The sequence below is a fragment of the Ranitomeya variabilis genome, chromosome 8 (genome assembly GCF_051348905.1).
Source record: "Ranitomeya variabilis isolate aRanVar5 chromosome 8, aRanVar5.hap1, whole genome shotgun sequence".
Classification (NCBI taxonomy): domain Eukaryota; kingdom Metazoa; phylum Chordata; class Amphibia; order Anura; family Dendrobatidae; genus Ranitomeya; species Ranitomeya variabilis.
In genome coordinates, this window is record NC_135239.1 from 22,533,426 (window position 1) to 22,547,385 (window position 13,960).

Here is a 13,960-nt window from a genome sequence, read left to right on the forward strand (position 1 = left end):
ATAGTGATGTGTATGGTGATGTCACATAGTGGTGTGTATAGTGATGTCACATAGTGATGTGTATGGTGATGTCACATAGTGGTGTGTATAGTGATGTCACATAGTGATGTGTATGGTGATGTCACATAGTGGTGTGTATAGTGATGTCACATAGTGATGTGTATGGTGATGTCACATAGTGATGTGTATAGTGATGTCACATAGTGATGTGTATGATGGTGTCACATAGTGATGTGTATAGTGATGTCACATAGTGATGTGTATGGTGATGTCACATAGTGGTGTGTATAGTGATGTCACATAGTGATGTGTATGATGGTGTCACATAGTGATGTGTATAGTGATGTCACATAGTGATGTGTATGGTGATGTCACATAGTGGTGTGTATAGTGATGTCACATAGTGATGTGTATGGTGATGTCACATAGTGGTGTGTATAGTGATGTCACATAGTGATGTGTATGATGGTGTCACATAGTGATGTGTATAGTGATGCCAAATAGTGGTGTGTATGATGATGTCACATAGTGATGTGTATGGTGATGTCACATAGTGATGTGTATGGTGATGTCACATAGTGATGTGTATGGTGATGTCACATAGTGGTGTGTATGGTGATGTCACATAGTGATGTGTATGGTGATGTCACATAGTGGTGTGTATGATGATGTCACATAGTGATGTGTATGGTGATGTCACATAGTGATGTGTATGGTGATGTCACATAGTGATGTGTATGATGGTGTCACATAGTGATGTGTATGATGGTGTCACATAGTGATGTGTATGGTGATGTCACATAGTGGTGTGTATGGTGATGCCACATAGTGGTGTGTATAGTGATGTCGCATAGTGATGTGTATGATGATGTCACATAGTGATGTGTATGGTGATGTCACATAGTGGTGTGTATGGTGATGTCACATAGTGATGTGTATGGTGATGTCACATAGTGGTGTGTATGATGGTGTCACATAGTGGTGTGTATGGTGATGTCACATAGTGGTGTGTATGATGATGGCACATAGTGATGTGTATGGTGATGTCACATAGTGATGTGTATGGTGATGTCACATAGTGATGTGTATGGTGATGTCACATAGTGATGTGTATGATGATGTCACATAGTGGTGTGTATGGTGATGTCACATAGTGATGTGTATGGTGATGTCACATAGTGGTGTGTATGATGATGGCACATAGTGATGTGTATGGTGATGTCACATAGTGATGTGTATGGTGATGTCACATAGTGATGTGTATGGTGATGTCACATAGTGATGTGTATGGTGATGTCACATAGTGGTGTGTATGATGATGTCACATAGTGATGTGTATGGTGATGTCACATAGTGATGTGTATGGTGATGCCACATAGTGGTGTGTATGATGATGTCACATAGTGATGTATATGGTGATGTCACATAGTGGTGTGTATGATGATGTCACATAGTGATGTGTATGGTGATGTCACATAGTGGTGTGTATGATGATGTCACATAGTGATGTGTATGATGGTGTCACATAGTGATGTGTATGGTGATGTCACATAGTGGTGTGTATGATGGTGTCACATAGTGATGTGTATGGTGATGTCACATAGTGGTGTGTATGATGATGTCACATAGTGATGTGTATGGTGATGTCACATAGTGATGTGTATAGTGATGTCACATAGTGATGTGTATGATGGTGTCACATAGTGATGTGTATGATGATGTCACATAGTGATGTGTATAGTGATGTCACATAGTGGTGTGTATGATGATGTCACATAGTGATGTGTATGGTGATGTCACATAGTGGTGTGTATGATGATGTCACATAGTGATGTGTATGATGGTGTCACATAGTGATGTGTATGGTGATGTCACATAGTGGTGTGTATGATGGTGTCACATAGTGATGTGTATGGTGATGTCACATAGTGGTGTGTATGATGGTGTCACATAGTGATGTGTATGATGATGTCACATAGTGATGTGTATAGTGATGTCACATAGTGATGTGTATGATGGTGTCACATAGTGATGTGTATGATGATGTCACATAGTGATGTGTATAGTGATGTCACATAGTGGTGTGTATGATGATGTCACATAGTGATGTGTATGGTGATGTCACATAGTGATGTGTATGGTGATGTCACATAGTGATGTGTATGGTGATGTCACATAGTGGTGTGTATGGTGATGTCACATAGTGATGTGTATGATGATGTCACATAGTGATGTGTATGGTGATGTCACATAGTGATGTGTATGATGATGTCACATAGTGATGTGTATGGTGATGTCACATAGTGATGTGTATGGTGATGTCACATAGTGATGTGTATGGTGATGTCACATAGTGATGTGTATAGTGATGTCACATAGTGATGTGTATAGTGATGTCACATAGTGGTGTGTATGGTGATGTCACATAGTGATGTGAGTAGTGATGTCACATAGTGATATGTATGGTGATGTCACATAGTGATGTGTATGGTGATGTCACAGTGATATGTATGGTGATGTCACATAGTGATGTGTATGGTGATGTCACAGTGATATGTATGGTGATGTCACATAGTGGTGTGTATAGTGATGTCACATAGTGGTGTGTATGATGATGTCACATAGTGGTGTGTATGATGATGTCACACAGTGGTGTGTATGATGATGTCACATAGTGATGTGTATGATGATGTCACATAGTGATGTGTATGGTGATGTCACAGTGATATGTATGATGATGTCACATAGTGGTGTGTATGGTGATGTCACATAGTGATGTGTATGATGGTGTCACATAGTGATGTGTATGGTGATGTCACATAGTGGTGTGTATGATGGTGTCACATAGTGATGTGTATGGTGGTGTCACATAGTGGTGTGTATAGTGATGTCACATAGTGGTGTGTATACAGTGAGCTCCCCCTAGTGGTTGTGGCAGGCCCTTAGGTTTTATGAATTACACTGCATTGGGCCACTGTAAGTTACTCTGCACAGGCCGCACCTTGGAGAATGTGTGAATGTGGCCGATTACCTCTAGTTTGTGCTCTGCCACTTTTTAGTTGACTTTAGTAGAATTGTAATCCGCACTGTGAAGGTTTCGCCAACTGACTATCTCCCGTGGAAGCGGCTGAACACCCGGCAGCTTTGTCAGTCTTCACTTAAGATGAATTTTTCCAGCAGTTGCAGAATGATGGGGCGACCCTCTAACCCAAGATTATCTTTCTTTTTTTTTTTTTTTCTTCTCTCGACAGGGTATAGCAGCGGGAGCTCGATCAAAAGGCGAACACAAACAAAAAGTCTTTTTAACTGTTTCCTTTGGAGGAATCAAAATCTTTGATGAAAAGACCGGCGTAAGTAGATGCACAAGCGTCACGACTGTATAATACGCCCGGAAATGTGGAAAATACATCCAAGGAAGGCGGCGCGCAACACGAGCGCTTCCTTTATAGATTCTGCCGTCCCCTTTGCTGCCCTCTCCGCGCCTTTTCCTTTCATGTCTTTGCTACTTTCACAGTTGTAGAAACGGATTAGGCAATTTGGGGGGAAAATGTAGAAAGAAGGAGACACTTTCTCAATTGATCCGTCACCTTCTGCAGTGATCTCCCCCTGTTCCCAGTAAGACCAGCAGAATATAACCATTATTCCTTTTCCTATTTTTAAAAAGTCATTGTCCTTAAAAAACAAAAAAGAAGCCCTGACCTGGATACGTCATCCCCTGAGACGTCTTCTTAGCTGAAGTTTTGGATGATTTTATTCCATGGGCCACCATTATGGAGCTTACAGACGTGGCCACCTAACTTTCTGCAGACTCTGAATGGTCGCACTTCTGACCATATCATGGTGTATCAAAAACTTTACCAGCAAACCTTCATTCTAGCTGCTGTCAAACACTTTTATTAGTTGTCAAGTATTCCCATAAACATGTGCAGTTGATTACATTTCAATGTCCGAACTTCCCCACTCAAAAAAATATGTGTTAAAAGAACATAGGCTACACACCTAATACACATTCTAAAGGCAGCTAGTTTTGCCAAAATTGGCAAGTTTGGCCAACATTAGTCTTCTGAGATGAGAGGTTGAGAAGCAGAGTTTTTTTTTAGTAAGTTTGTTTTCCCCCCACGCCAGAGCTGGATTCACAGCTACACTGCTCAGTACTGCTGTATAATATCATCCATGCTGTTGCAGCTTTTTAGTAAGTGCTCTATCTCACATTGTGCTGAATTCAACGCTACACTGCTCAGTACTGCTGTATAATATCCTCCATGCTGTTGCATCTTTCTAGTAAGTGCTCTGTCTCACATTGTGCTGAATTCACAGCTACGCTGTATAATATCATCCATGCTGTTGCAGCTTTTTAGTAAGTGTTCTATCTCACATTGTGCTGAATTCACAGCTACACTGCTCAGTACTGCTGTATAATATCGTCCATGCTGTTGCATCTTTCTAGTAAGTGCTTTAACTCAGACAGTGCTGGATTCACAGCTACACTGCTCAGTACTGCTGTGTAATAGTCATGCCATTTCAGCTTTTGTAGCAGGTGCTTTTTCTTACACAGTGCTGAATTCACAGCTACACTGCTATATAATATCATCCATTCTGTTGCCGCTTTCTAGTATGTGCTTTATCTCACACAGTGCTGGATTCACAGTTACACTGCTCAGTACTGCTGTGCATAATATCATCCATGCTGTTGCAGCTTTTTAGTAAGTGCTCTATCTCACACTGCTGAATTCACAGCTACACTGGTCAGTATCATCCATGCTGTTGCAGCTTTCTACTAAGTGCTTTGTTTCATTTAGAGCTGATTTTGCAGCTACACTGCTCAGTATTGGTAAATAATGTCCTCCATGTGCTACATAGAAACAGGAGAGCAAGAATCCTTTATGTCTGCAGTGTATGGGAGACATCATAGCAGCTTGTCTCCATCCACTAGCTGGGAGAGAACTGAAAATTAGAGATAAACTCTGCAGAGGAGAAATCAGGCCAACAATGCAGGATACAAGTCATATACTGACTACAAATCGTGTTGTTCCTCATGTACACACAGGGCATAGTATTCTAAAAAATGACAGATACACTTTAAAGGAGCTTCATAGATCATACCCGCACATTATTCACTGCCTGTTCCTTAAAGGGATAGTTCTACCTTATGGATGTTGCAGCATAAATATTAGCACAGATAATATAGGAACCATCATTCCAATAGTAGAAAAGTTACATTGCAAGTCTCTGGCCACCATGTGGTTAATGGTCAATTAATTTTTTTCCACTTGTTTAGAGAAAGATTATGCTGATTTTGCATTGAAAACAAGCAGTTACCTTCAGATGGAAAGCAAACAGACAGACTAATTGGCTGATTTCAGACAGAGATGTATTGTGCGGCGGAGAATATCTAAGGCGAGCAGCCGGTTCTACAGTGGCAGCCACCACCAGGGACTCCGCTTTCCTGTTGTATCTGCTCCACTACAAGAAATCTGAGTGGGGAGCCCAGTAAGGAGGGGACGTAAGCACCTGGATCCCGCAGATGGGGGGACCCTGACACAGACGTTTGTCCTGATTAAGAGATGCTCATAGCACTTTATCAGTCCTGCAGAATCTGCTATAACCAGCGGATTTGGTTACTCATCAAAGGGAATGGATGGAGCAGATGCTTAGGTCATTTATTTAGACAATTAAAAATGAATACAATCTAAGTGCGAAGGAGAATGGATGATGGTGGTGGTAGTGAGCAAGAGAGGGGGGAGATCCAGCAGCTGCTGCGGAGATGATACTATTATTGTTATTAGTAGTAGTATTGTTCTGGATTAATGTAAATAAAGTATAATCTAAGTGTAAACATAAATAGATACAATTGTATCTAGTCCATCCAGTGCTCTGTGAGACAAACATAACAGCTGCACAAATCTCTAAGGGCTGTCCCACACGTCCAAATCGGTACCGGAGTTATCCGTGTCCGTGTGCCTGGGAACTCACGGAGGCCATACGTGCGGCACACGTGTGCCGCCCGTATGGCGAGTGGGTACCACACGGAGCGTGTGGTACCCACTCTGCATCATGCTGAAGCCGCGATTCATATGTTCCCTGCAGCAGCGTTTGCTGCAGAGAAAATATGAATAATAGTGTTTAAAATAAAGATCTATGTGTCCGCCGCCCTCCCACCCCCTGTGCGCCCCCCCCCGCTGGTCAGAAAATACTTACCCGGGTCCCCCGTCGGCTGTCGCTCCTTCCTGGTCTGGCCGCGGCTTCTAGTGTATGCGGTCACGTGGGCCCGATCATTTACAGTCATGAATATGTGGCTCCACCTCCCATAGGGGCGGAGCCGACTATTCATGATTGTAAATGATCGGCCCCACTTGACCGCATACAGTAAGCCGCGGCCAGACCAGGAAGGAGCGACAGCCGACGGGGGACCCGGGTAAGTATTTTCTGACCAGCGGGGGGGAGCACAGGGGGTGGGAGGGCGGCGGACACATAGATCTTTATTTTAAACACTATTATTCATATTTTCTCTGCAGCAAACGCTGCTGCAGGGAACATATGAATCGCGGCTTCAGCACCATGTGGGGGGGACAGCGCTTACTGTAGCGCTGTCTCCTGCACGCACACGGACCCCAGACGGAGAATGTCCGTGTGAGGTCCGTGTTTTACACGGACCCATTGACTCTATTGGGTCCGTGTAATACGTGCGCTCCCACGAACACTGACATGTCTCCGTGTTTGGCACACGGAGACACGGTCCGCAAAAAATCAATGACATCTGAACAGATGCATTGATTTTTATGGGTCTACGTGTGTCAGTGTCTCCGGTACATGAGGAAACTGTCACCTCACGTACCGGAGCCACTGACGTGTGAAACCGGCCTAAGGGCTGTCCCACACGTCCAGATAATTCCGGTACCGGAATAAATCGGTACCGGAGTTATCCGTGTCCGTGTGCCTGGGAACTCACGGAGGCCATATGTGCAGCACACGTGTGCCGCCCGTATGGCGAGTGGGTACCACACGGAGCGTGTGGTACCCACTCTGCATGGTGCTGAAGCTGCTGAAGCTGCGATTCATATCCTCTCTGCAGTAGCGTTTGCTGCAGAGAAAATATGAAGAATAGTGTTAAAAATAAAGATTTAGGTGTCCGCCGCCCCCCCACCCCCTGTGCGCCCCCCCGCTGGTCAGAAAATACTTACCCGGGTCCCCCGTCGGCTGTCGCTCCTTCCTGGTCTGGCCGCGGCTTCTCCTGCATGCGGTCACGTGGGGCCGATCATTTACAGTCATGAATATGTGGCTCCACCTCCCATAGGGGCGGAGCCGACTATTCATGATTGTAAATGATCGGCCCCACGTGACCGCATACAGTAGGAGGCGCAGCCAGACCAGGAAGGAGCGAGGGACCCGGGTAAGTATTTTCTGACCAGCGGGGGGGGCGCACAGGGGGTGGGGGGGCGCACAGGGGGTGGGGGGGCGGGGGACACATAGATCTTTATTTTTAACACTATTCTTCATATTTTCTCTACAGCAAACGCTGCTGCAGGGAAGATATGAATACCGGCTTCAGCACCATGTGGGGGGGACAGCGCTTACTGTAGCGCTGTCTCCTGCACGCACACGGACCCCAGACGGAGAATGTCCGTGTGAGGTCCGTGTTTTACGCGGACCCATTGACTCTATTGGGTCCGTGTAAAACGTGCGCTCCCACGAACACTGACATGTCTCCGTGTTTGGCACACGGAGACACGGTCTGCAAAAAATCAATGACATCTGAACAGATGCATTGATTTTTATGGGTCTACGTGTGTCAGTGTCTCCGGTACGTGAGGAAACTGTCACCTCACGTACCGGAATCACTGACGTGTGAAACCGGCCTAAGGCAGTTTGCTACAATGTATCAGTCTGGAATCCAAGAGTATTGTTTTAACAATTGTATCAACTTCTTAGCTGTGTGCATGAAATATGATCAAAAAGTTCAGCAGCCCCCTGGTCGTGTATATACGTCAGAAGTCCGTAGCCACCGGACCGGAGCCTTGTGAGCCTCCTCCTATCTGCCCCCATCCCGATAGGTAGGCGCTGCGTGATGTCATGTGAGAGTCGCGTCACAATGATGACATCACACCTGGTCTAGTAATCAGAAGAAACAGTGGGAATACCGGAAACTTCAAGTAGGAAGATATTCCACACTGACGTCCAGGCTTCCTACCTGTGAATATAAATAAGAGTGTTCCTATTTGTTGGCAGCAAGCAGAGATCTTGAATGGTGAGGAATTGACATAATGTTTATTAGAAAGTTACTCTGATGAAGATTTACTCACAGATGGAGCTATCGATAAATCAATTTATGCCCCACTATGGCACTATGAACATTTTTAGCACAAGATAAATGAGCGCTAAGCAGGACTGTGGGGGGCGCTGTGCTATTGCCGCAATGAACCATTGTAGATTTTTAAACTTTTGCTACATCTATTCATAAAGGGAGAAATATACTGCCGGTATTGTATTGTGACTTCACACCAAATGATTGTCAGTGGGGTTGTATTGCAACCTACGACCTAATGGGACCATGTCACAACCACCACAAAATATACAAAGCTGCTGCATTTTTGGCCCCGGACACAATCCTGTCCTGTTGCTGTAACTTTGCCCCATAGACTTTGCTTGTCACTCGTCTGATTTGGCCGTAGGAAAAAAAAACAGCTCTGACATAATCATCTAACAGCAAGAAGAATAAGTCTACTTGGTGTAACACAGGGGCGGACATATCATTGGTGCAACCTGGGGGCCCAAGTGGTCAGGGGCCCATTGCTACCTCCAAAGCAGGAGGAATTGTGCATTGTAATGAGCTTTGGGCTGCCAAGGGCCCATGTACTGTTCTTGCACAGGGGCCCCTTCTGTCTGTGTCCGCCAGTGGTGCAGTGTAAGTGACCCTTGGTCTGGTGTCCATTGCCAGCCAGGCTAGGATACTGCACACTTCCTCCAATGCCGAGCATCTTGTGATTACGATGTCTCTTGCAGACATCTTGGGGGGCTGATATAATGTTGGGGTCTAGTAATGGTAAGAGGCACCCAGGGTGCACACATTTGGGTGCTGGAAGAGGAATATCCAGTGTGCTGCCCTCCCTGCCGAGGACGACCATGGTGGAAGCCAGACCAGGACAGTGCCGGTCATTTTGCATCAATCTTGAGAATGGGGTCAGCAGGTCTGGATAGGGGTCCGCGCTCGTGCGTCTCTCTCCACGCATGTGAATGAGAGCTCTGAAGTTTGGAGCCACTTGTTCCTTGACATAATATGAAGATCTACAATAGGAGAGCAGCTTAATAAACAGTAAACTGAAATTCTTATACTCCTATTACTTGACGCTAAGTCACCGGTAACCTCGACAGTGAGGAAATATTAATTGTCATATTAATTAGTTGTATTTATGCTCATCATTAACTGATTAGGCGTGAATATGAGGGTGGATTTTTATTAAACTGCTTTTCTCTCCTCCAACATTTCCAATTAACGAGGCTGTTTACAGAGTGCAGACCCTGCGGAGGTTCCTTAATGCGGCCACTAATTACTTGTTCGTTAGGAAGAAAAAAAAATATCTGAAATAGGTAAGAAGTTGCGAATTAAAGGGACTCTGCGCCATCAGCTGCCGCGCACGTGCCCCGATCCGGGCGACTGCTATGCTAATGGCAATTTTGTGGATTTTCACAGCCCGTTGTGCAATTTTCACATCAATAAATTCTGTTTCTGAATTCAAAATGGCCCCTTCATAGAGGACAAGGAGCCGGAATAAATACTCGATAGCGCGCGCCTCATTATTGCGTTATAAACTACATTTGCGTGGTCCATTAAGTTTGTTTTACTTGATCTGTTATTGAACAAATGTGTATTACACAAAAGAAGATTGAGGATCCCACCGGAGCACCCCGGCCATGAACACAGACATTTTTTAACATTATTTTTTTTTTTGCCCTTTTTTTTATCATTTTCTTTTAATTATAGAACAGTTTGCAAATGAGAATCAGTTAGCAGAAATATAATGTAGGATTTTTTTTGTACATGTTAAGTACGCCACATTTACTATCTTAATGAAGAGGCATCTGTCGGGATAAAACAGCAGCGCGAGGATGGCTGCGGAGCCGTGAATCTGTGCGCTGCGCCATCACTTCTAGATGTATTCTCTGCTGAACACCCGAAACCATATGTCTGACATTCCTCAGGAAATGTGTTTATTCTGCTGCCAAATCAAGGTCCCAGAGTCTGGAGGAAGAGTGGAGAGGCCACAATCCAAGCTGCTGGAGGTCTAGTGTGAAGTCTCCACAATCAGTGATGGTTTGGGAGCCCTGCCCTGTCATCTGCTGGTGTAGGTCCACTGTGTTTTATCAAGACAAAAGTCAACGCAGCTGTCTACCAGGACATTTTAGAGCACTTCATGCTTCCCTCTGCCGACAAGCTTTTTGGAAATGTAAATGTCGTTCTCCAGCAGGACTTGGAACCGGTCCACACTGCCAAAAGTACCAATACCTGGTGTAAAAACAACAGTATCACTGGGCTTGTTTGGCAGCAAACTCGTATGACCTTAGCCACAGAGAATCTATGGAGTATTGTCAAGAGGAAGATGAGAGACACCAGACCCAACAATGCAGACGAGCTGAAGGCTGCTATCAAAGCAACCTGGGCTTCCATAACCCCTCAGCAGCGCCACAGGCTGATCGCCTCCATGCCACGCCTCATTGATGCAGTAATTGATGCAAAAGGAGCCGCGACCGAGTACTGAGTGCATTTACTGAACATACATTTCAGGAGGCCAACATTTCGGATTTTAAAATCATTTTTCAAGTTGGTGTTATAAAGTATTCTAATTTACTGAGATAATGACTTTTGGGTTTTCATTGGCTGTAAGCCATAATCATCAACATTAACAGAAATAAACACGTGAAATAGATCACTCTGTGTGTAATGACTCTATAGAATACATGAGATTCACTTTTTGTATTGAAGAACTGAAATAATTTTACTTTTTGATTATATTTTACTGTAATTTTGTGAGAAGCTCCTGTATATGAGGCACTAGTGCTGTGACTGGAACATGAGGACATCATGATACTCAAGATATGGCTAGTATTAAAGACATAATTTCTTACTAGGACCAATGACATCGTGATGTTAGAACTGTCGCTGGTACTGATGACATCATCACACTAGAGAATCTCGGTGATGTCACTGTTATACTACATAGCTGGACTTGACTGGTGCGGCGTCGGCTCGCTGTCGTCCCCGCTGCCTATGGAGTTATCAGCTAGAGAATATGTCTCTCGGTGACTCCTGATCAGTTTTTTATATCATCCTAGGATTACAGTAACGGGTCGGGGCAATTGAATCCACACACAAAAAACGCGCTCAGCCGCCAGTACGGCACATGATAGGATTAGATATATGCAGGAATGTAGATAAAGGGGGAGCAGGAGCGGCGCTCACAGCCAGGTACTTGGGCATGAGGGGGCAGAAAGATCCCACTGCCACGAATGTGGACACCATGTTATATACGGGGCCTTGTTTAAGATTTTTGCACTGGATCCCAGGAGCTATCAGTTATATTATCACTCATGGAAGATGGTTAATTAATCTATAAAAATGTATAATAATAATAATCAATATCAGATTGGTGGGAGTCCGACCCCCGGCACCTCCACCGATCAGCTGCTCTCAAAGCTGGAGCAGCACAGTGCCACTTACAGATTAGTGGCCACTCCCGGTACTGCACTATATCTCCTATAAAGTCTTGCATGATAGGGGTTGTAGTGCTTAGTCTATAGCACAGCAGGAGTCTTACTTCTGGGTGATATTCAGGCAACAGGTTCCTGTTGGACCTCTGTGACCTGCCGCGTGTCACTCTCTCAGACCTACTTACAGGGCACTGGAGGAGCCATTATTTTGGGAGTCATTAATCCATTGTATAATTTTCCTTTAAGTCTCATTAATCCAGTGTAAACCACAGTAGACGTCCGGTAGCGAGCAGTCTACAGCAGCAGTCTACACCGGCGTTGGGTCAAAGCCAAGTTCCTGCACAGCAGCTAATTACACAGAGGGAGATTGGAAAGATCTTATTAGCAAATGAGAAAGAAACTAATTGTTAGCGACGTCTGTGGCATCGGCGTTACTAAAGATCTCTATACACTGTATTTATATACCTGCTCAGCATCCTGCAACACAAAGACCTCAGCTGCTGCAGAACAACCCCCAGATGAAGAGCTGTCAATCACTGTGTCAGTACAGGAGCGCGCAGCGGTAATGTGCAGCGCTCTCCATACAGAGCCGGGGCATTGGTGGCCGTCACATTACCACTAATAATCACAGGGTGTAATAAACTGCGCTAAGGAATATGTTACTGAGGGTTTATATCTCAGCTCTTTCATTATCACAGTACAGGGATAATACACACAGTGATGTCACAGTACAGGGATAATGAACACAGTGATGTCACAGTACAGGGATAATGCACACAGTGATGTCACAGTACAGAGATAATACACACAGTGATGTCACAGTACAGGGATAATACAGAGATGTCACAGTACAGGGATAATACACACAGTGATGTCACAGTACAGGGATAATACAGAGATGTCACAGTACAGGGATAATACACACAGTGATGTCACAGTACAGGGATAATACACACAGTGATGTCACAGTACAGGAATAATGCACACAGTGATGTCACAGTACAGGGATAATACACACAGTGATGTCACAGTACAGGGATAATGCACACAGTGATGTCACAGTACAAGGATAATGCACACAGTGATGTTACAGTGCAGGGATAATACACACAGTGAGGTCATGTTAAATATTAATTGAATGATTCTTAATCTCAATTCAGCACCAAGCACATCGCTTCTTGCTGACATTACAAAGAGCTATTTTTGTGTATGTATCTCAGAGTATAAGTCAACTCCATATAAAGGGCAACACGTGATCTGAGGACACATATATAAACACAGCTCTTAGGAGGGTGGGGGTTGGTCTTTTGTCACGTGGGATCTGTCACCTCCCGTCTTTACCTTCATTCTCCATGGACGTTTGACAAGGAAAGACCAGCTGTTAGCTGGCAGCCATGATAACCTTCAGACTTCACACAGACAGACGACTTTTACCATTCAAACTTTGGGAAAGATGAGTATCAAATGCTGATATCTACACATGGACAATCTGTTCGTAACTGTTTCGTCTACTTTTATGTCTTACTGCTATGTGGTTATTCTGTGGACAATTCAATAAACCACTACCTTTTTCATGAGAATATCATGACATTTATCTTTAAGAGTAATGCACCTGGTGAATAGTCTTGATTAAATAAATGTGCAAAATAAGCATATTTGACAGGTCACAGTACAGAGATAATAAACACAGTGATGTCACAGTACAGGGATAATACACACAGTGATGTCACAGTACAGAGATAATAAACACAGTGATGTCACAGTACAGGGATAATACACACAGTGATGTCACAGTACAGGGATAATACACACAGTGATGTCACAGTACAGAGATAATACACACAGTGATGTCACAGTACAGGGATAATACACACAGTGATGTCACAGTACAGGGATAATACACACAGTGATGTCACAGTACAGAGATAATACACACAGTGATGTCACAGTACAGGGATAATACAGAGATGTCACAGTACAAGGATAATGAACACAGTGATGTCACAGTACAGGGATAATACACAGTGATGTCACAGTACAGGGATAATACACACAGTGATGTCACAGTACAAGGATAACACACACAGAGATGTCACAGTACAGGGATAATATACACAGTGATGTCATAGTACAGGGATAATACACACAGTGATGTCACAGTACAGAGATAATAAACACAGTGATGTCACAGTACAGGGATAATACACACAGTGATGTCACAGTACAGAGATAATAAACACAGTGATGTCACAGTACA

General features: G+C 44.1%; 1 protein-coding gene across 15 annotated transcripts in view; it reads left to right on the forward strand.

Moving 5' to 3' along the window:
* The window catches only part of DAB1 (DAB adaptor protein 1), a 759,978-nt gene that overhangs the window by 659,601 nt on the left and 86,417 nt on the right, over positions 1–13,960 (forward strand). For all 15 annotated transcript variants that reach the window (XM_077276888.1, XM_077276893.1, XM_077276896.1 and 12 more), the window contains one exon: positions 3,252–3,350. In XM_077276888.1, the coding sequence (XP_077133003.1) occupies positions 3,252–3,350 (99 nt within the window). The remainder of the gene's footprint in view (positions 1–3,251; positions 3,351–13,960) is intronic.